Source organism: Vombatus ursinus, unplaced genomic scaffold (genome assembly GCF_900497805.2).
Source record: "Vombatus ursinus unplaced genomic scaffold, bare-nosed wombat genome assembly UNPS02005286.1, whole genome shotgun sequence".
In the NCBI taxonomy this organism is placed as follows: domain Eukaryota; kingdom Metazoa; phylum Chordata; class Mammalia; order Diprotodontia; family Vombatidae; genus Vombatus; species Vombatus ursinus.
Genome location: NW_020945064.1, coordinates 313,909 through 337,523, shown reverse-complemented (window position 1 = coordinate 337,523; position 23,615 = coordinate 313,909). Strand labels below are relative to the sequence as shown.

Below are 23,615 nucleotides of genomic sequence, written 5' to 3'. Positions count from 1 at the left end.
TGTATCTATCCACCAAATTTTACCATATTATATTTTATTATTTCGGAGACCAAAATACTCGCTTAGTGTTTTGGGAAGCTTTTAATATAGGAGGCAGCTGGTAGCACAGTGGATAGAGTACTGGGCCTGGAGTCACCCAGACAAGTCACTTCCCTTCTTTCTATAAAATAGGATCATAATAGCACTTATCAGGCAGGGTTCTTGTGAGGATCAAATGAAGTAATACTTGAAAAGCACTTAATACAATGCCTGGCACATAATAGATACTATAGAAATACTCGTCGTTACTATTATTAATTGTATTATGTTCTGTCTAGCATTCATTTAGCCAACCAATGTCTGCTTAGCATAAATTTTTCACGTGTTAGTTCAGCAGAATTCTCATAAGAACTTTAAAAACAACAACAAGTGGTTGACTAGCTTTTGAAAATTAATGTCCAAAGATTTCTTCTGGTGTGCTGACTCTGGAAGAGGTTATTAACCATTAATGGTAGAAGTGGGATGAAGGTTATGTATTCTGATTGCCAGTTTGTGGCAGATTGCCTATTATGGTTCATGGGAGTGGGGAGCATGGCTGGGGTAGTTGACTCATTTGGAGTTGGATAGTATAACACAGAAGCAAGCACACATGAATGAATCAGTAGCTGTCTTCCTGCCCTGGATTTTAACTTCTTCACTAAGTATGTGGCTCTATAAGACTGATCAGATCATTCTCTGCTGTGAAGTTTGTATGATGTATAACATTAGATGGTTTGCTCTTTCTTTTATTTTTGAATATTCTACTTTTTCCCAATTACATGTAAAATCAATTTTTAACATTCATTTTAAAAAAATTTTAAGTTCCAGATTCTCTCCCTCATTCCCTTTCCCTTGACAGTTCAATGATCAACAATTTGATATAAATTATACATGTGCAATCATGCATTTCCATATTAGAATGATTTGCTGTTTCTAAAGACTGTCATTCCTATTTTCAGACATTCCAGCTGCAGCTTTTGTCTCCTAGCAGCAGCATCGTCCCAGCATTTAACACCGGGACCATCACACAAGTCATTAAAGTTCTGAACCCACAGAAGGTAAGCAGCACATTAGAGGAGGATTTTTGAATTAGATTCAAGTTATGTGTCCTAAGTTAAATTTCTACTTTAATTTCAGTGTTTTTCTTGGAGATTAGAGCCTTAAAACCAAAGAATTCTAGAGCTACAAGGAGCCTTAGAATTTATCACATCACACCCTGTAATTTTACAGCTGAAGAAACTATGTCCTAGGGCAATGAAGTGATGCTAAAACTTGAGAAAAATATTTTTGGAATCTTAATGGTGTAACTTAAAAAATACTGATACCTTGTTTTTTTACATCAGTTAGATCTTGATGGATCACCTGCTTTCTAATGATGAAAAACAGTTCAGCAGAGCCAAATGACACAGTAGCTCTGTCTGACTTGAAAGTGCATGCAATATTTTGCATCTGTAGGCCTCCACATCTCTTCTGAGGGTTATATTTTCCATGTTCTGTTCTCTAGGACCAAGGTTGGTCATTATCATTTCTCTAAATAATAGCAGTTTGCAAAGTGTTTTACAAATATTATCTTAGTTAATCTTCATACCTCATAACAATCCTGTAAGGAAAAAGCTATTATTATCCTCATTTTACAGATGAAGAAAATGAGTTATGCAGAGGTTAAATGACTTGCCCAGGGCTCCACTGTTAATAAAGCATTTGAGGTAGTATTTGAACTCAGGTCTTCCTAACTCCAAGTTTAGCACTCTGCTTTGACACGTACCTGATCCAGTCTTGCTTGCTTTTCATGTTCTTTTTGTTTACATGATTGTTGTATGTGTGTGTGTGTGTGTGTGTGTGTGTGTGTGTATTCTGTGTCTACTTTCTTCGCTGTGCTTCAGTTTACTCCACACTTGTCATGATTCTTTGAATTCCACGTTATTCATTTTTGTAGCAGAATAGTATTCCACTATATTCATATAATATAGTTCAGCCATCTCCCAGTCAGTGGGACCCTTTGTGTTAATGGTCCAATTTTGAGAAATCTTTGGTATCTTTCATTTTTATGGACCACAATGATTTTTAGGTATAGATAGAAGAAACGAGTGCTTTTGTGAAACATTAATCAAATTAGAATTATTGAGAAGCTTGCCTTCTTAAAGGAAGAAGGCTGCTATAAATGATTGGCTGATGTTAATATATGTTTTACAAAATTTTATAAAATGTATATTTAGAAAAAATTCATCAGGCTTGCAAAATCCACCAATGTTACTTGATAGACATTTATCAAATCCCTGTTGTGTGCATGGGCAGTGTTAGTGATTAAGTTTCCCCCCATATTTAGTAGTGCTGTTGCTTTCTCCTCTTTTGGATCTTTTCTCCTATAGCTTCTCATCTGCCTACAGCACACATTCTTCTAGAATTTTCCAGCAACACAAATTACCATGAAAAGCTAGTGAATGTGGAAAAAAGGCAATTGAACGTAAGAGTGCCTGGATTTGAGAACTCAGTATTCAAAACTCTACACTTAGCAGAGATGAAAGAGGTAGTTTCTGTGCAGAAGTTAACCTCTATAGATGGAAGGCTGGATTTGGTTAGGAAGACCTGTGTTTGAATCTTGCTGCAGCCACTGGCTGCCTTGGTGATCTGGGCCAAGACATTGGAACTCTCTGGGTCTGTTTTCTCATTTGCAGAATGAAAGGGATTAGACTCATTAGTGCCAAAGATCCTGTTGAACTCTAGATGTTTGATCCTGTGATTTTTAAAAAACTGTTCCTTTCAGGATTGCTATCTCACATTAAATTTAAATTCTGATTATATATTCTAAGTAAAATGAACACACCTATATGGCAAATTTATTTTAGACTTTCAGCCTTATTTCATTTAAGCCACCCCTCATTTCTTGAGAAGGTTTGAGAAGAATATATGCTTATTTTTTTAGCTTCTCTGATGTGTGGAAAACTTTTATTTTGTTAAAGCTATGCTGAAATGGAAACCGAAGAAATTTTCTTGCAGTGCTGTGGAGAGCATTGATTGGCTTGTAACTGTCAATACAAAATAATAGTAGTTTTCATCAGTACCCCTTTTTCTACACAAGAGAGAAAATTCTAAAATTGTACACATCGCTTTGGTTAAAATACTGCCTGTTACTGTCATGTATCATTTGTGTTTAAAGGAGTGTTTAATGAAAGATCCTGATTGTTATTTTTTCTTTTCCTCTCCTGTCCTTCCGCCATCCCTGCACCTTTGCAGCAGCAGCTCCGAATGAGGATCAAGCTTACATATAATCACAAGGGCTCCGCAATGCAGGATCTAGCCGAAGTGAACAACTTTCCCCCTCAGTCCTGGCAATGAGGCTTTGGCACCATTCTTACTATCGCCCTACCCAATCAAAGGAACTCTGGGAAGGAGGTTGTGATCCCTGGCAAGCCCCCCTTCCCACCCTCCCCTCCCAAACTGCACCATGGGCATGAGGAGCCAAGGAGAGCTACTGAGGAGGAATTTCCTAAAGTTACTGCTGACCTCAAAGCATATCTTGTAAAAGACTAATCTCCTCCCCTCCTCAGTTGAGGCTGGCTGCTTCAGGAGGCTACTGTGCACTCTTCCTCTTCTTCCCTTTTTTTCCTCCCTTTCTCCCACCCAGCCCTCCCACATTCACAGCCAGAAAGAATATTCCCCGGGTCCCTAAGGAAATATGCAGCTTGTCTGGAGGAAAAGACTGGAATTCATGGCAAGAAAACACTCGCTCTGTCTCTGAAGCAAATGGTTGCCCCTTCTTTCTGCTGTTGTTTCTCGGTGGGGTGGGTGAAGTGAGGATAATTATTCCTCACTAGCTGGGTTACCATCTTCAGGCACTTTTTACATCTGGCATTCAGGACGGAAATCTATCAAAAGGACATGAGGGAGCCCTGCCTTTTTCTTTTGGTTCCCCCAGTGTTTGAAAGAGGCATTAGGTTCCTAGTAGCCTTTTCTGTGCATTGCTGTACACACAGACACACACACATGTATGTTCGTTAGCTGTATGATGACCAAGAGCAGGTCAGGCCTTGAGAGGTTCTTGTAAACACTGGACAGATGCGGTAAAAAATTTCTGATGAGATTTGGTGTGCGAGTCATGGTGCTCTATTTGTGATAGAATTTTCCAAGGCTCTTCCAGTTCCCCTTGTTCACCACTCCTTGGCTGTAGTCATGTATACTCAAACAGTTTTCAAAATCTCTTTCCCTGAAATACAAAGTAGACAACCTAGAAAGAAAAATCGAGCAGCTGTCATACCTCTACCCTCCTCCCCCCCTAAAAAAATTTTTTTTTAGACTTTCCATCCCAGCCAGTGACTTGGCTGCTTAAACATGGTAGACGGGTAAGAAAGAGATGGCACCAGTTGTAAGGATCAGACTAATGGACACAATGCCCCTTTGCCCACATGAAGAGTGAATACTAGACTCATCCTAGAACACGCTGGAGAGTCTTCTTCCCCATTACTCCAAACCTCCCTTTTATTTCCTGAGCCTGGCTTGGACCTTGGCATTCCGTTTGAATTCCTTCTTCTAACTGGAACATTTGTGTTGTATCTGTAACACTGGCACTGAAATAAAGACCATGCAGTTAAAGAAATCTTTCCTATATTGTACTTAATGGTGTTGGAATGAAGCCTTGTAGCTTCCTCGCCCCCTGTGTCAGTGAAAGTCACGTAGAGACTACAGGATAGAATTCATTTATCCTGAGTTTCACAAATAGTTTACTGTTCTCTCTATGGAGAAAACTTTTTCATGAACATGTGGGCCAAAGACCTAAGGTCTGCAGCTCTCTTGAGCGGGGTATGCTGAGTGCCTTTCAGAAAGGATCAATGTATCACTAGACTCTGCACCTTAGAATTGAGTTGTTAAGAGTAATGAGGTGAAGATGACTCCTGAAGTACACACTGAGTGTACTGTGTACATTCAGTATGTGAGTACTGTGTGTTTCAGGCTCTAGAAGAAGGGGGGAAGTGGTGCCCACCTTGATGTTTTCATCCTTTATAAGCACTACTGTATTGAGTGCAGTACAGATAACTAATTTTTCTGCCGTCTTAAAACTGGTTAAAACCTATTTCTTCATTCCACCAGTCTGGGGCTGAAAGATTTTTCAGTACCTATCAAACCTAGCTCTGTATCAGATGCTAGGATATTGTTAATCTATCTGATAGACTGGAGTCAGGCTAATGTGAATGACACATGAAAGTAAAATCAGCTGGAACTTTTATTCCACTGGTATAGGATTGACTAAGTCAGCATCCAGATGTTACCTTGGCACATAGTCTTTGGTATATTGTAGACTCATGAAAACTTGAGGAAACTGGTCTGCTTTTGCATTTGAAAGTTATTAAAAGTTTTTTTTTCCCACAATGGTGTTACTGGATGCTGTGAAACATGAGCTAGAATTAACATATAAATAGCGTGTGACTTTCTTGATTGGAATTTTACCACTTCCTGTGTGGTAGTAGCTCTGTTTGCTCTCTTGCTAATAGGTGACCAGTTTGTGTTTTTAAGTTGAAGAACTGAGATGAGGTGTTGAAAAAATTTATGGGAGTTGTTATCTGGATAGGACACAGCTGATAGTGGGCCTAGAAAGAATGAACTATACCGACAAAGCATCTCTGGTGGGTCATAATTCCAAGAGGAAGTAGCATGTGTGATCCTCTATATATGTGTCTGTAAGGAAAAAGATATCTTAGCCTTAACATAAGAGAGTATTGATTTGGACATGCATGAAATACATTTGGAAACTGAGGAAGCCATAGAAATATTACCCAAACTCGTCTGACCAGTGGTAGAGCTCCTTCCTGAAGGATTAGCAGCCAAGTAACTGTGTAGGGTACTGGTGGTTGTGAAGACTCTTTCTAATGTTAGGATAATGGGAAGCTTCAGTGTGCCTTAGTTTCTGGGACCTGGATTAGCGCCCCTCTCATTTTGAATGACTTGCAGCTAAGAGAAGAATTAACGTAATTTCTATGAACACTTGAACATTTCAGCATTTTAGTGATTCCTTTCTTTAGGAGTTTCATTTCAGGAAGAGCCACTAGGGGGGCCGTTTTAGCTACAAGGACCATTGCAGGGAGCCAGATACTCTCTAATCTGTTTCAGTAAAACCTGGGGTTGGGAGCTGTGCTTGCCCACACACTTCCTTGGACAATTTCACATGCACTTTTACCTCATTCTCTCCTCCAGAGTAGCTTGCATTTTCCCCAGAAGCAGTCTTAAGGGAGGATTCCTCTAAGTAAGCTTATAAAACTGTGAATGGCTCTCTCTGACAGGTTTCTATCACAGGACTCCACCATTGTTATCTCAAAATGGCTGGGACAGTGTAGTGGAATGTTTTATGCCATAGTTAGGGCATAGTCTTTCGAGATCATCGGTTAACTATGAGATCTTCCTCATTTAAATAAACATTCCTCATTGTAACATTTGGAATACTCTTTTCCCTTTTGCTTGGATGAGTTATGGTTTTCTGCCCCTTGCTTATTCCATTAATGTGTGAAAGAATTTTGAATTTAGTCATTAAGACTTTGAGTAATGATTTGCATCTGTTTTATGACATGCTTCCCATTTGTATACCCTTCTGAAAGGAATTATAAGTTAGGGGGTACTGACTTGCAGATTAAACTTACCTTCTTATACTGTGTATTGGAAAATAATTAGAGCCAAGAGAACATATGGGGGAAAGGGAGAGGTTGAACGGCCATTGTTTTTTCTGCTGAATGTATTTTGACTTTAGTGTCCTGAACCAAGCGACAGCAGGAGAACAGCAAATAGATATTTAAGGAGAGAGAGAGAGAGAGAGAGAGAGAGAGAGAGAGAGAGAGAGTGTGTGTGTGTGTGTGTGCGCGCGCGCCCGCGTTCTAGCACTCATGTAAGCTTGGTTGCAAATTCGGGGGTTGGAAGAGGGAACTGCCAAAGCTTGAAGGGTGAACCTCTTGCAGCCAGCCCTGGTTGGGGAGAGGAGGAAAGAGAGGAGACGAGACGGGGACTAGTGGACTGAATGTGAACCAATTCTTTTTGAAGCAATAGCAGTGACTGGTTTCAGCCAACTGCACAAGGCCTTCAACATTAAACCACAGAAGGAATGCTGTGACAGCTTGCACAGACAGTGCATTCCTTGCCACAGGGCTGATTCTTGCTGCAAAATGGAGCAGTGAGGAGGTTTTTAAAAAAAAGAAAAAAGTTAAAAAACAAACCTGCTGTTGAGCTTTGTGTGTTCTGTGTTTTATTTTCTGTTTGGGGGCTTCAGGGGAAGGAGCCGCTGAACTCTTTCTGTGTGAACTTTCACTTTGTTTCTGTGAAGTCCCTTTTCTTTCATGATGTTGTAAGTTCCATTTCACATCAAGCCCCATCCCATCTCCTTTACTGTAAAAAAATATTAAAGGCTCTTTCCAAGTGGGGCGCCTGATGAAGTTCTAATTATTGCAGACATATTTTTGAGATGTAAAAAAATTTAAAATGATAAGTCTTAGAGGAGAGAGAGGAGTATAATGGATGTAAACATTTACATGGGATGCATTAGAATTCTGCCGTGTGTATTGTCTTTTGGTTGAAACAAATTATGAACGGTGACTAATAATAAAAAGATTTAAAACTGCTTTGCTGCTTCTTACAAGTGCATCAGAAGACTAGGATGGTTTCTTAAACTGAGTCTTCCAGCTATACTCACTGACAACCTCTTTTACTTTTCAAAATCGTAAGAAACCTCACCAGAGATAGCAACCTGAACAGTTACACTAGGAAGTGTCATTGAGCCCAAGTAATACAAGGTAAGCAGAAAATGAAAACATCTTCAGCCTGGCATAAATTCCTCTCTGTAAATGTTGAATTCTGTATTTACCTTTTGTTCGTTGTTTCTATAGGTTGTGCCCACGTGAACACAAATAAATCAGCAAATTGTCACGTGTAATATAAATCCTTATGGTTATGAGGAATGGATGGCCATGGGGCTTTGCTTATGAGACTTGTTTATGAAATTTTCAGTTCTCTCTAGACAAAGGGGAAGGCTTGATCAGCCAAAGTGAGATTTGTTATATGGTCTATTTTATATAAACTCTGTTCCTTGCATCTGAGAGTAGCTAATGAATTTGGCAGCTTCAGGTAATTATTGCTGTGCTGCTTCCAGAGATGATCCCCTTATTAAGAAAATGTTTTTAAAATGTTATTCTGTAGTGTTGCCTTTGGTAAATGATGTATTTTATTTGAAAGTGCCCTTTGGCACAGTTTCAGTAAGCAACATTTCTGTAAATCCTCTTTCCTGAAAGCTGTTAAAACCCACTCTGGTCTTAAATGTTGTTGCTTATTTTATTGAAACTTAGAAATAGAAAATATTTCAGTCTCTGTGGTATTATGAAATGATGCAAAAGTACCTTTAGCAAAATTAATATTACATATCTGTGAAGTAATACATGTAGCACATTATACTCTAACTTGGGACAAAAATTATTAATATAATTGTGCTACATATATAATTGACATATATAACTATTATATAAAACAGTTATATTAAATAGTTAATGCTGTTGAGCAGTGTTTAATAAGCATGTTACCTCCTGTTTCTTGCCTATTCATCCCTATATTAGTTGAAAAATATTTACTTTAAAATAAATTTCTGTATTCATCTCCAAAGCAGGTTAGTGTTCTGTGGCTTAGATGTTTCTAAGCCACAGAAGAAATGCCCTGCTGCAACTTTCAGGTATGGAAGCACATAGGACCCTTAAACCATTAGCTATAGGGGCAGCTAGGTCAGAAGGCCTTGAAGTCAGGAGTACCTGAGTTCAAATCCAGCCTCAGACCAAACACTTGACACTTACTAGCTGTGTGACTCTGGGCAAGTCACTTAACCCCAATTGCCTGACAAAACAAAACAAAACAAAACAAAAACCCATTAGCTATAAAAGTTATCTTGAGCTTTAATGAGACAGAGTTGGTAAAGGCATCTTTGTGCTCAACAGCTGCCAAATAAACATCTTACACACTTTGCTGTTTTTCCTGGTTCTCCTTGGCCGTCTGGTAGTGTAAACTTAAGGTGGAAATGGAGAAAGAAGACAGGACAAGCCTCTTACCTTGATCTAAATGCAGTGTTTACTTTTCCCGAAATAGGGGAGAAAACACGCTTTTCCTGTGTTTACTCATGATGTTTGCTCTTAGAGATAGTTTTAGCTGTTGGCTATCTCCAGAAATAAGCCTTGGCCTGAATATGACCTTTCAGGGCAAATGTATGAGATAGTAATTATATTTACTGGCTCAGATTTTTTAGGGAGAAGGAAAATTAAAAGTACCATTGGTTTTTAATATTACTTCTAGAATCTATTATTTTGGTTTGGGTACTACCTTCACCTATGCAGAATGTTTGTAACTTTCTGTGGCCAAATAATTTCACTGCTCTGCAGCTAACCCTGCTGATAACTCTCTGGACTTTAACTAGGCTAGTCCTTAATAAATGTATTCTATTACTGGATTTTTCTTGAAACCTTTTCATTTGGGCAAGACTTGCCCAACTTAACTTGTGGTCTATTTACCAGCCTTTGAGTACTCAAGGTCCCCTTAGTGCCACAATGAGGAATCACAGTAGGATGTTAGTAGAGATTTGATATTAAGTCCACATTGGTTAACAATGACATCTTAAGGCATTTGATCCACAACCCAAGAGCCTCTGAAGGGAATGTTCATCACAGCTTGTGTCTAGTGAAATGACTCAGATTTTTTTTTTTTAATTTTGGAAAGATGACTACAACCCAAGCTTTCATCTGGCCCTTGGTTTTCTATTATATTGTTCCTCCCCGTGATCCCAGAGTGATATCCTCTGACCCAAAAAGTAAAAGGAAATCCTATATGTGCTTAGAGATTTCCGGACTTTTGAAAGCTGGAACTTCAATAAATATACTTACTCTGTGTGTGTGTGTGTGTGTGTGTGTGTGTGTGTGTGTGTGTAGTATGTACTCCCTCTACCAGTGTTGATTACAACCCATTTATATCATGTCATCACTTTGAATTCTCATTCTTGTTCTAAAAATCCTCAGTATGAAATCAGTCAACAGACATGTATTATAAATGTCTGCTATGTGCTGGGTGCTGTTAGGCAGGGGAAATTGGGGTGATAAAAGGACAAAAAATGACCTTCCATCACACATAAAATATAGGGAGAGGGACAGAGCCCGTGATATCACTGATGCCAGGAAACTTCTGCCAATCTGAGAGGTGGTGACAAGTCCAGGGTCACACAGCACAGACCTTGTAATCAGGTCTTCTTAGCTTTCTGTTCACTCTGCCTCTCATAAATGTTAAGTACAAAGAAAAGTGACACATAAAAGCACCTTGTCAGCCTGGAAGTGCTATCTAAGTGCTGACTCTCATCGTCATTTTGGGAGGAAGGGCAGTCTAGCCAGGATCGGTAAAGGCTATTTGTTGAATTCTGAAAGACAGGAATCTAAGATGGACAGGGGATGCTTTCCAGGTGGGGGGAAGCAGCAGAGGCTAGGAGATGGGAGGGGACAGTGTGAGCAATGACAAAGCACCCATTTAGCTAGATTGGGGAATGTGGGAAGGGGAGATTAATGTATAATATGGCTAGCAAGATAGGCAGGGTCTTGGTAAGAGGGCTTCAGTGGAGTCTGAGTAATGGAGTGGCATCAGGCCCGAACTAGGGAAAAAGCACTTTGGAAGGTGAGTGGAGGATGGAGGGAAGATTCTTGGGGCCTGAAGACCTTAGGAGGCTATTGCAGTAGTTCAGGTAAGAAGTGGTAATTGAGTAAGAAGGAATCATCAAAATCATGAATGTGATATGTCAACTGAGGATATGTATGGGAGGAGGAGTAAAGTAATGTGTAGACAGGTAACTTGGGAGACTGGGAGGATGGGGGTACTTTTGACTGGGAAGTTCCAAAGGGGTGGAATTGATCACAATTTATTAGAGACTTTCCTCTGGGTCTTTTCATGTTTTGAGGGTAGGAATAGAGTTGCATGCACTTTCCATTTGGAAGTAACCTAAGCTTTTCCGAGCTGGAATCAATCATCTTTCTGATTTGTGCTAAACCTGTCTCTTGTACTTAGAATCTATTCTTTTAACTTACTGAGAATTCTTGTTGAAAAGACCAAAAACAAAAACCCAGACATAGGGGAAATCCTATTGAATTGGCACTGCTTTGTGGAGAGCAGTGTTTTATATGTGGCCGCAATCCACGCTCAGTCTTTTTATCTGATTGAAATGAGATTGTCCCATTAAGGTGTGTTGAGAGAGGATCAAGTGAAAGTAATAATAGATATTTATATGTATGGCACTTGTCATACATTTGATCTTTAGCAGAATATGAAGGAATAAGGGAAGGGAATAAGCACTTTGTATAAGGACAGAAATGACCGGCCCAGGGTCACACAGCTAGTGATTGTGGCCATTTTTGAACTTGGGTCCTCCTGACTCCAGGCCTATCGATCTATCCAGGCTGCCACTTAGCTGCCTCAATGAGGTGGGTACTATGGAAATGTGATTAAATAAATGGACCAGTTGTAAAGATAAATATACATTTTTTTAGAAAGTGATTTGTCCAGCATCTTGGTGGATAAGCCAATTTCTGGTCCTGTGTACTCCACCAGAATATTTAGTTGTTTTTTTTTGTTTGTTTGTTTTTTTAATGACATTGCTTCAGAAGTGAAAAGAACTGGTAGCCTGAAACAGATTAAGTTGTAATGTCACTTTTTTGGGTGTCTTGGTTAGTTTTGCTGAATCGATTTCCTCCTCCCTTGTCCTTTGTTGTAAGGAATGGCCCTTTGGGAGGGATAAGAGTGATACTTTGTAGCTGATGGTAAAGCAAAGATAACCGATACATTTTTTAAAGGTGGTCTATCATCAGCCCTTCAGGCAGATTTTAGGTGGTGTGAGCCAGGCAACGTAGTAAGAGAAAATCGATGAGAGTTCTATTTACTAATTATATAAATCTCCCGAGATTAATGGTTCTTGCTGCCAAATTCCTTCCAAGCCACTTTTGAAGGATGAGTCACTGGCACCTATGTGAGGACAAGGTCTTAGAAAGGAGGCTTTTGGAGAGATAAATATAGGCGGAATTAACGGGGAGGAGGAGGGGAGGGCACGTAGGTAGGGGAGAGAGCTCTGGAAGCACGGAAATATTCAATCTGAAAATTAGTTCTGAAGCAAGGGCTTATTTGTCTCCAACGGAACGACCCCAAAGAGCAATGACAAGCCGCCCCACGTCCCACGGCTGGGCCAGCCCCTTGGGAGAGCGCTACGGAACAGGTACGCTGCTCGCGTCCCGGGCGGCCGGCCCTAGCACGCCCCGGGGCAGGTCAGCCCCCTCGGGCGCCCTCCCGTGACGTCTGCGCGCGGGCCGGGGTACCCGGGGTCGCCGAGCGCGCCGGGGGGCCGGCGCCACCTGCCCACGTGCCGCCTTCGCCTCCCGCGTCTGGGGCTCCGGGGTCACAGGGCGTTATTAGCATAAGCTCCTCTCCCTCCCCGCCCCAGTCACCAGAAGCGCGCTCAGCCAATGGCGGCCGAGCAGGGGCCGAGCCCCGCGGCCTCGGCCGGCCTCCGCCCGCTCGGACTGACCGCGCGAGCCAGGCGGTTCCGAGCTCCGGCCCGGCCGGGCCGGGCCGGCGGAGAGGGGCGGGGCTCTGCGCAGGGAGCCGTGGAGGCGGGGCCGTCGCCTGGTCTCGCGCGCTGCGTCTCGCGCCGCTCGTCGGTCGCGCCGCCGGTCGTTTCTCTCTTCTCTCTCCGCCGCTGCCGCCGCCGCCGCCGCCTCCGCGGATGGGGGAGGTGGAGCCGGGGCCCACGGGCCCCCTGGAGCCGCCGGAGCCGCCCGAGGCCCCCGCCGCGAGCCACCGGGCGGGGGGCATCCGAGTCCTGAAGGTGAGGAGGGGGACGCGCATCCCGGGCCTGGCGGCCGGCCACTCGACTCCCCGGGGGCCTGGGGATCCTCGGCATCCCCTGCCCCGGGGTGGGGGCGGCGGTGGACGCCCGAAAATGTCCAACCTGCGCGGCGGGGGGGCGGGCAGGAAGGGGGGGGGTCGGTGCTGCCCAGGCAGTGAGCATTTATGAAGCGCCACTGTGTGCGGGGCGCTGATCTGAAGTGACCCCGAGCGTGAAAGTCTACAGCTGCGAGAGCCGAGTCTGACGGGGGGAGCGATGCCTTCCCTTAGCCAGCCCCCCTCCAGCGACACGAGCCGGGTGGGAGATGGGGGGGGCGCAGCTGGGCTTGGAAAAACGCGGGGGGGATAAAGGGGGTGCAGTTCAGCAACAGGCGGTGGGGCTTTGGAGGGAGGGGATGAAGAGGAAACGAAAACAGATGCAGGTAAGGGCCCTGAAAGGGGTGACCAGAAGCGCGACCTGAGGGTAGAACGGGAAAGGAAGGGCCAGGGAGGGGATGCTCAGTGGAGCATCTACAGGGAGCTCCTCGTGGAGGGTTTCCGTGGTACAGGCTGGATGTCCCCCCACCCCCCTTGCAGTGTTCAAATCAATTAGGGAAACTTGCTTTAAGTGAAATAGATGGGCAAGCCTGAATGGAAGGAATCAATCCTAGAATGGTTTGAGAAGTAATTGGTAGGATTTTGTAAGAGTTTGTTGCAGAAAAGAGATGTATGCAATATGATTTTTAAAAAATAGTTCAGGTTGTCCGTAAGGATTGAGAAAGGAGCAGGAGACCAAGCAAGAATCTTATCTTTCCGTGTTAACTGTTAGAGCACACTGGAGGGAAAAAAAGGGGGCAGATAGGGGAAATTGTTTAAGCTATGAAAAAGGATATAATTATAAAGTTATTCCTGCCACCTTCCAACGTTAGCATACTTTGCTTCTACTCTACCTCTTCCATAAACTTTTTGAGTTTTGCCATATGGTGACAACAATAAATTACAGAGTTACCTAAAGATTTCAGAATTTTTATTAAGAAATGTAAGGTAGCACAGTTGTATATTTTAGTTAAATACCGAAGTGAAGAAAAAGAAAGTTCAGCAAGGCTCTCCTTATCAGAGAATGGCAGGCCTAAAAGATAGGCATTGCCCTCTGTCCTATCAGGTAAACAAGCTGGCTTGTTTTGACTTCAGTGTAGAGCAGCTCTGGAACCGAGTACCTTTCTTGGAAGACAACTTGTCACTTAGTGCACCAAGACTTTTATCTGGGTGTTTATTTCGGAAACCATGTAACTGGTCTTAATTATACTACTCTGCTGGTGCCGTGAGAGGGTGAGGTCTCTAGAGTAATTAAGTCTCAGTCTTTACCGATTACAGTAGCCCACAGGTTGAGTAGCTCTTGCGAATAGATAGGCAGCCAATGGGAGAATGTTAAAAAGTTCCCTTAAGCAGATGAGTGGTTGCATTTTTACCAAATGAGAGTATTGTCCTAAAGGAGTTTGTAATTTGTTTAAGTGAGGGACAGTAGAGTATTCTGTTTGGGTGATCCTGAAGCTTTATCAGGGAGAACATTTTGCATGTACTTTCCTGGAGGGTTGTAACCACATATTTAAAAATTAGTATGTAGGGGCAGCTAGGTGGAGCAGTGGATAGAGCACGGGCCCTGAAGTCAGGAGGACCTGAGTTCAGATTCGGCCTTAGACCATGACACTTACTAACTGTGTGACCCTGGGCAAGTCACTTAACCCCAATTGCCTAAAAAAAAAAATTTAATTAAAAAATAGTATATACAGAATTTTAGATTTGGTAGATTTAACTTAAACGCTTCTCAGACTTAACAGTTGTTTCTCCCCATATTATAGCACTTTTTCAAGTAGATAGGAAAATATGAGTGGACTTGTGCTTTTAATAATCCTTTTTTAAAAAATGGAGAGCCTCTGTTCAAGAGAAAATAGATGTTTAGAAAGTAGGTTTTCAGCTGCTTTACACAGTCATGTTTACATTTTGCGATTCCAAGTCTATAGAAAGTGCATAAGGTTAAGGATTACTAAAATGATATTCTTATGTATGTGCTCATGAAGCTAGCTAGTCCTTCCTGATTTTAAATTTTGAATGAAAATTAACTTCACTGTTTAAAATATTTTGCATTCAGAATGTGCTAGTGTGTGGGTTTCTTTTTTCATTAGGTACTAAATGCTGTGTAGTATGCTTATTTTTAGCTTTTTTTTTTTTTTAAAGATCTGTGATGTCATGTCATTTGTGTAGGAGACTCCTAGTGAGAAATTCCCTGTCCTGTAGCAATGCTGATTGGTTCCTCTGCCAACTTAGTCTTATTGAGGTTCTTGGAGCACTGAAAGCTTTAAATTTCTTGCCCAGGGTAATAGACTCTGTCTGAGGGGAGATTTAAACAGTTTTTCTTGATTCTGAGGTCAGCACTCTAGGATGCTAAACTCCTGTATGGCAGTAAATTGAGTGAGTGTTCAGTGCATATCAGCTTTGACCTGATCCCTTCATTCCTTTTTTAGCCTAGGATTTCTGTTCATTTTCCTCTAGTTAGAAATATAAAACTGAAATGGTAAATACCGAACTGCAATTCTTGGCTGAAAAGGTTTATTTTCCAGAAGTATCTTGTGAATCTTAAATATTCTCTTTGTATACTTCTCTTTTGTAAAGGTTGGTTACAGCCTTATTTTCCCTTAGATGAGCTGTTTGCACAGCAGCACATGTATGAGACTGTAGGGATAAAATGTTATGTTTTTGACAAAAAAGAGTGTTCCTAGTCTAGTGAGCATCAAGGAACATGGTGACTTTAAAAGCCAAGAACCTCCCAAAGACAATCTGATTGACAACCCAAGATGCTTAGGACATTTCAAGCAGTAAGCCAGTACTTAGAGCCGTGAAGCAGGTAAATTCAGAAAGGAAGTAAGCATCAGGTAATTCATTGATACCTCTTTGAGTCTTATGGGAGCACAGCACTGGTAGGTTTTTGCCAGAAGAACTTAGCTTACTTAATATCCAATGTTTTTAGTATGGTTGTGAATCAGATTAAGAGAACTGGGAAAACATACAAAAAATTAGAATTCAACACTTTTGTGCTGTAGAGTTGCATTGATGTGCATTGTGTATTGAGGGAAAAAATTTTTTTGTCTTTGGGATAAAGCATTACATAGATGGATAATCTGTGTTGTAGACATCAGATTTTGTGTTCACAGTACTTAATACAAGTGGGAATGGGTTACATTGACTTATAGAAGATATTTCCTGCTTTCAAAGAATTTATAATTTTGAGATTACTTCACTTTTTCAATATATCTGTGATTTCATCATGGTTAGTATCACCAGTCCAGGTGGTAATCCATCCTTATCTTATATGATTTTTTTCCCCATTTCTTTACATAAATCCTGACAGAGGATTTATCCCAAGTGATAGAAGCCACCTTCTAATACTTTTAATATTTTGTGGGTACTGGTGCAACATATCTATCTTTTATCCTGTACATGACTGATCCACCTCTTTTTCTCATCATAAACATTTTTTGCATGAAGAAGAAGGAAATCCAGACCTGTGTGAGGTACTTGGTTATAGGGGGTGGGTAGATGGTCATGCAGAGCAGAAAGGGAAGAAGGATCCCTTAGCACTGGAAAGGAACTAGATACTCTGAAGTAGTAACTGCTTAGTCTCTAAGGAATGTTAAGGTGGACTACATACATGATCTGTAAACAAGAAATCAGTAAGGGTCAGAGGAAGAAGAGCTGGTTAGTTGCATCTAGTATGAAAACACAGTTAATCTAAACAAAGATCTGGTGGTTTTAGTGGACCACAAGTTTAATATGAGTTATCAGTAGGATGTGGCAGCCAAGAAAGCTGATCTAATCTTAAACTGTATTGAGAGGGATAATTGAGGTGATGTCCAGGACTAGGGAGGTGGGTTGTCCTGTAAGTACTCTGTCCTGATCAGACTACATCTGAAGTATTATGTTCAGTTTGGGAATTTTATTGATAAGCCACAAAGTGTTCAGAGGAGGGCAGTTAGCCTGGTGAAAGGCCTTGAGTTCATGCTATGTAAAGATGAGTTGAAGATATTGGGGATGTTTAACAGGGAGAGGAGAGGACTTGAGGGGAGAATGACACAGCTGTGTTCAAGTATTTGGAAGGCTGTCATAAGGAAGATGGATAGACTAGTTCTTTTTGGCCCCAGAGTTCAGAACCAGTAGCAATAAGTGGATGTTACAAACAGCCAAATTTATGCTTGATATTAGGAAAAATTTCTGAACCATTAGAAAGAGCCCAGAATGAATGGGCCGCCCTTGATAAGGTAGGGTGTTCTTCCTTTTCTGGAGTTCTTTTTAAAGCAAAATCTGGATGACACTTGTCAGATATGTTCTAGAAAGGATTTTTGTTCAGATTTGGGTTGGATTAGATGGATACTGCTTACTGAATAAATGTAAATTACTGACAATAAAAAGCCCTCAAAAAAGAAGAAAAAAAATATAGAATTAAAAACATGTTGACTTGGGACTTTTAATGATTTATTTAGAATTCCCTGAGCTCTGAGCACCATTTTAAAAGCTTTTTGAAAAATATTCTGGGAAAATCGCAGAATTTGAGAGTTGGAAAAGACTTCAGTGGCCATTTAATCCATATTTAAAAGGTAGCTCTACTGTAAATGAGAAAGTAGCTGTAAAGTCCTTAACACAATGCCCAGCACATAGTAAGTAGGTGCTTAATAAAATTCTTGTTCCCAGTTCTCCCCCTGGCAAGGGGTTATCCAGCCTTTGAAGACCTCCGTTACCTCCAAAGGCATCTCACTTAATTTTGGGACAGCTTTAATTATTAAGAAGTTTTTTTTCTGAAATGAGTTTTGGCATAATTGGTTTCCTGCTGTATATTCTAGCAGTGATCAGGTCTTGATTGATGTTAACTCCTTTATGGAGGGAGAGGAAATGAAAGATTATTTGAAATCATCTGAATTATAAGTAAAATGGAGAAGGATCTAAGCAACCTACATATATGATAACCAAATGAGTTCTCTTAAAAGCATATATGTTAACTATTCAACTGTGAGAACTTGGTTTTATTAAATGCCTATGCCTAATGCCTGGACATAGAAGAAGATCCTTTTCTCAAGGAACTTGTGCTGAAGAGTTACAAGAGTTAGATAGTGGGGATTCATTTATCCTTCTTATCTGAAGTAAGTCAACACTATTTCAAAGGTGCCCTCTTTCTGCAATCCCCTTATTTCTCTGTCACCCCCTTTTCTCTCAGGAGATGATTTCACCTGCAAGAAAATCAAAGGTCATGTCATTATGAACCTCCTCGTCTTCTCTACTCCAAGCCTCCTGTCTCCTATGTCTTAAAAATATTTTGTTGATGCTTTTTTTTTATGCTTCACTGTTGCTTCTCAATAACTCCTTCCCTGTGTTAACCTTCTATTGTAATAAACACTGAAGCAAAACAGACCAACATCTGACAGCATACGTAGTTTTCTTCATACCTAGTTGACTGCCTTTCTTTTGAGAGGATCCCTGTATTTATTCACTCATTCTCCCCTCTTTTTTGCCAGACTGTGAGGAAGATGTCCTTTTATTTGTCACGGCCAACCCTTCTATTTGTACCCCTGATTCCATCCTCTAGGAGTCTGCCTCAGCGATTATTCCCTCATTGTTTCTCAACTTCAGTTTTTCCCTTTCTTCAGTTGTTTTTCAGTTGTGTTCCACTCTTTGTGACCCTATTTGGGGTTTTCTTGGCAGAGATCCTGGAGTGTTTGCCATTTCCTTCTCCAGCTCATTTGACAGATGAGGAAGCTGAGGCAGTCAGGATTAAATGACTTGCCCAGGGTCACACAGCTAGTAAGGGTCAGATTTGAACTCAGGAAAATGAGTCTTCTTGACTCCATGCCTGGCACTCTATTCACTATGGCACCACCTAGCTTCCTCCTTTCCCTTTCTACTGGCTCCTTTCTTATCACCTATAAGCATTCCCAGTACTCTTTTATATTTTAAGTACCTTTGCTTGATCCTGTCATCACCCCAAGTTATTGCCCTATATCTCTTCTTTCTTCTTTACCGTCAGTCCATTTAGAAAGAGTGGTCCATTCTCCCTGGCTCCACATTTCTTACCACATGCTTCCCAAATCCTTAAATTCAGTTTTCTGATCTCATCACACTACTGAAATTATTCTCTCCAAGGTTACCAGTAGTCTTTTAAACACTGTATGCAGTGGCCTCTTAAGCCCTCATCCTTGTTGAACTTTTTACAGCCTTTGACATTTAACCCCCCTCTTCACTCAGACAATCAATATGGATGATGATCCGGCAAAGGAAATTGAGAAAGAACAGAGAATAAGAGAATCAAGACAGACCAGTGTCACAAAAACCCAGAGAAGAGAGAATCTCTAGGAGAAGAGAGAGTGATAAACAATGTTAAATCAGAGAGGTGTCAAGGATGAAGACTGAGGAGAAGACCGTCAGATTTAGCAATTAAGATATCACTGGTGACTTTAGAGATAGCAGTTTTAGATGAGTGAAGTCAGAAGCTAGATTGGAAGAGGCTGAGAAGTGAATGAGCGGACAAGAAAGTGGGGGCATTGAACGCGGAAAATATTTCTAAGGATTCAGTTGTGAAAAGGAGGAGAGATTGTATGGATGTGTTTGTAGGTAGTGGGGAAAGAAGCAGCAAGTAGGGATTGAAGATGAGAAGAGGTCAGTGTAAGGGGTAATCTGCTGGGAGAGGCAAGGCAGGTGGGAATGGGATCAGTAGTACAGACAAGGTTCTGGCCGTGCTGGGTCGAAGGGCTGCCTCTTCATCGGACAGCAGGAGATGATGTCAAGAGGTGTGGAGATGCAGATCATAGGAGAAGGAGCTTGCTGTGAATGACTTGTGTCTTTTATTTTGGCTTCTGTTTTCACAGGCGAGTTAAGATTTCTTTGTAGAGAGGATAAGGGGAGAGGTGATATGGGAGGCTTCAGGTTCCAGTCATGCCTCTCCTGTCCTTTACATATGAAGCCAGTTTCCTGAGCCCAAGTATAGTACTTTACATGTGTCTCAACTGAAATTCAAATCATTAGATACAGCTCAGTGCTGTAGCATATCAGGTTTGTTGTTGGGTCTGGACTTTGTCATATACTGTTAACACCCACACCCTCAACCCCCTCCCCCATTCTGGACAGCTAGGTATCAAGGTAGTTAGAGTGCCAGGCCTGGAGTCCTCCTTCTGAGTTCAAATCTGGACATACATACTAACTGTGTGACCCCAGACTAGTCACTTCACCCTGTTTGCCTCAGTTTCCTCATCTGTAAAATGAGCTGGAGAAGAGAATGGCAAACGGATCCAGTATCTTTGCCAAGAAAACCCCAAATGGGGTCACAAAGATTTGGACAGGACTGAAACAACTGAACACCACCACCTCCTGTCCTCTACTGTATCTGTTAGTTTGATGAGTATGCTCTCTTTGTCTTTAAGTCATTGATAAAGATGTTTAGCACAGGACCAATCACAGTTTAGTGGTGGACCTGACTGTAGACCTCCTGCCAAGTTTGCATTGAACTGTTAATGAATTATTTTCGAGTCTGGCTATGTAATCAGTTTTGAATCCTTTAATTGTACTGTCATATGTTCTCACAGGAATAGCATGAGATTTGCTTGACCAAATGCTTTACTGAAATATACTGAACTATAGGCTTAGTATTACCTTGACCTCCAAGTTTATTACTTTGTCAAAAAATGGAAGTAAGTAGCCTGCTGAGGCATGTTCTTGATGAAACAGTGAGAGATCTTTGTGATCATTGCTTCTTACGATCTGGATGGTCACTAGTGATTACTTTAATAATGTTACAGCATTTTCTCAGACATCAATCAAAACCACACTCACAGACTTCTTGTTTCCCAATTCTGTTTTCTTCCCATTCTTGAAAATGTCATCATTTACCCTTCACTAGTCATACATTGCTTCTCCTGTTTCCACTATCTTTAAAAATATCATTGACAGTGGTTGAGCTGTCACGTTTGCAGGTTTTTGTTTTGTTTTGTTTTCAGAACCTGGGACCATGGTTCATCTGGGCCAGGTGACAGTGACTTCATCAAGGACAGCTAAGTGTTCTTTCTCTCTCTCTTGACTTGTCTTGCCCCTCACTCTCTATTAACCATTTTTGTTTGGACCTTTCCAACCCAAAGGTTATTTTTCTTAGAAAAGGAAACAGGAACAAAAAAAGAAATTAGGCAGCTTTGCCTGCCTTCAGTCAGTATCCATCAATCTACTCTACATAAAGGTCTTTTCCTTGTGGTGTTCTTCCTCTCCCCATTGTAGCAGAAAACAAGCAAAAGAACTCCTTTTTGATTGTCCTTAGCTTTACCCTCTAGCCTTTGCTCATTCTTGACAAAATCGAGCATAGCTTTTGTATTTATCCTCTGTAGCCTTCCCTTGTATCCATTTTTGGACAAATGCTTTCTAAATCAGAGTTGATAGGTGAATTATCTGTATAGCTACACTGGTCTCTCTCTCTCTCTCTCTCTCTCTCTCTCTCTTTTTTTTTTTTTTCCTTTTTGGTGAGGCAATCAGGGTTAAGTAACTGGCCAGGGTCATACCACTAGTAAGAGTCAAGTGTCTGAGGCTGGATTTGAATTCAGGTCCTTCTGATTCCAAAGCCAGAACTCTAATCACTGCGCCACCTAGCTGCCCCCAACCACATTGGTCTCTTAAGACAATTTCCATTCTTCTTCATTGGATTTTTTTTTTCCTTTTAATATTTCAGACCTTCATTCTTGGCATTCCTTTTCTTCTTAGGCTAATTTACCCTGAGGGATTTTAGTCCACCGGATCCTATGTAGCCTTCCTTGGAATCCCTTGAAATCTGTTTTTCTGAAATCTAGGGTGTGTGTCATTATGACCAACTTTCCTGTTCTCTGTCACAGACTCTGAGAGGGAGTGGTCACGTTCCTGGAAAGTCAGTGTCATGTATCCCCAAGCAACTAGTACCTCCCTATTGGTGAGAATCAGATTTAGAATAGAATTTCCCCCTTTCTGATTCCTTCACTTTTGAAGGATGAAATTATTATTATGGCAGGCCAAGAAGTTATTAACAGAGAGCTCCACTAGATGTCTGGATAATTGAGGTCCTTCATCATTTTTTTTAAAGTTTTATTTTTTAAATGAACAGAAATATATTTTCTCTTCTGCTCCCCCACCCCTGATTGATTAAAAAAAAAATTCCTGCAACATATAAGTATAGTCAAGCAAAACAAATTCCTTCATCATTGCTACAAAAGAGAGTCTTCACCCAAATGTTCTCTATTCTTTCCCTTTTCTGGTTTCTAGATTTATTCACATGAATATACTTAATTACTATGCTATTATACCCTACCCCCACCTTGCCTTTTTCCTATCTTACTACTGTCTTACCCCACCAAGCCTCAGTGATGTCTGTGACATCTAATTTGCCTTCTTATATCAAGAGATCTAGTTTACTTGTTGCCTGAAATTTGGACATTTTTTGTGTTTTGTGACGTTGAGGCCAAGGGTTTTGCTCCTGCTTTCTTCCTTGGGCTTTTGTGCCCCCTGTGAGCCTCTGAGTGTTTGTTGAGTAATTCTCCTTACGTTGTAGCTTTTCTCTAATATCTGGTTTGATGAATACACTTAAACAGTTCTTCTCTTTTTAGTTTAAATACTCTATTTCCTCCTCTCCCTCTCCAACCTTTCTTGTAAAAAGGCACGCTTCCCCGTTCATCCCCTGAAGTCCCAGCTGATCACCATGTTAGAGCTCTTATATCTTTCACTATTTTTTCCATTTACATTATTGTGGTCATTATACACACATGTCCAACCAAGAAGACTTAGTAGTTATTTTGGCATTCCATCTCCTAGATGTGTATGCATCAGCCATCCCACGTGTCTAGAATACCCTCCTTCCCCATCTTGGCCTCTCAGAATGCTTGCTTTCCTTAACAGCTCAGCTCCAGGTATCACCTCCATGAATCCTTGCCTAATGCCTGCAGTTGTTAATGTTCTATCTCTCCTCAAATTACCTTGTATTTACTTAACTATGAACATAGTATATTCCTCCATTAACAGTAGCTGGTGCAGTAATGGAAGAAGTGCTGGGTCTAGAGTCAGGTAGATCTGAGTTTGAATCCAGCATCAGACACTTATTAACTGTCTATGACCATGAGCAAGTCACTTCAAGTGACTCAATTTCTTCATCTGTAAAATAGGATAATAATAGCAGTTACTGCCAAGGGTTCTTGTGAAGATCAAATGAGATATTTTAAAATAGCCTGTAGCAACTGCCTGGTACATCGTAGGCACTGAATAAAGTGCCCATTTCTTTTTCTTCCCTGCCCCTGTAGAAAATAAGTTTGATAAGGGCAGAGATTGTTTTATTTCTTGTCTTTGTAGCTTTAGCAGCTAGCACAGTCTTTTGCATGTTGGAGAGGCTTAAATTTTTTCAAACTGAATACTCCAATTAAATCCACATTTATATATAACACTTCCTCACAACCCTCGAAGATAGGAAGTTCAGAATATACAAGTAGAATAGTCTACCCATATGGGCTGTTTTACAGGGATGGGGAACCTTTAGCCTTGAGGCCACATGTGGCCTTCTAGGTCCTCAAGTTCGGCTCTTTGAAGTTTAAACTCTTTGGTGTTTATCCCATTCAAGTTCGGCTCTTTGACTGAATCCAAACTTCACAGAACAAATCCCCTTAAGGGGAAGTTTGGATTCAGTCAAAGGGCCACATTTTTTTTTT

At 41.1% G+C, this 23,615-nt stretch overlaps 2 protein-coding genes across 5 annotated transcripts in view; both read left to right on the top strand.

Annotated features, from left to right (window-relative positions):
* AP1G1 (adaptor related protein complex 1 subunit gamma 1) overlaps window positions 1–7,613 on the top strand; it is a 68,260-nt gene extending 60,647 nt beyond the window's left edge. For all 3 annotated transcript variants that reach the window (XM_027846527.1, XM_027846536.1, XM_027846546.1), the window contains 2 exons: window positions 978–1,076; window positions 3,253–7,613. In XM_027846527.1, the coding sequence (XP_027702328.1) occupies window positions 978–1,076; window positions 3,253–3,354 (201 nt within the window). In that variant the 3' untranslated portion in view covers window positions 3,355–7,613. The remainder of the gene's footprint in view (window positions 1–977; window positions 1,077–3,252) is intronic.
* Window positions 7,614–12,807: 5,194 nt separating this feature from the next.
* Window positions 12,808–23,615, top strand: part of PHLPP2 (PH domain and leucine rich repeat protein phosphatase 2) — a 98,247-nt gene continuing 87,439 nt past the window's right edge. Inside the window, exon 1 of one of the 2 annotated variants that reach the window (XM_027847621.1) lies at window positions 12,808–12,874. The gene's annotated coding sequence lies outside the window, so the exon portion shown is untranslated. The remainder of the gene's footprint in view (window positions 12,875–23,615) is intronic. The other variant, XM_027847622.1, reaches the window with a different exon arrangement.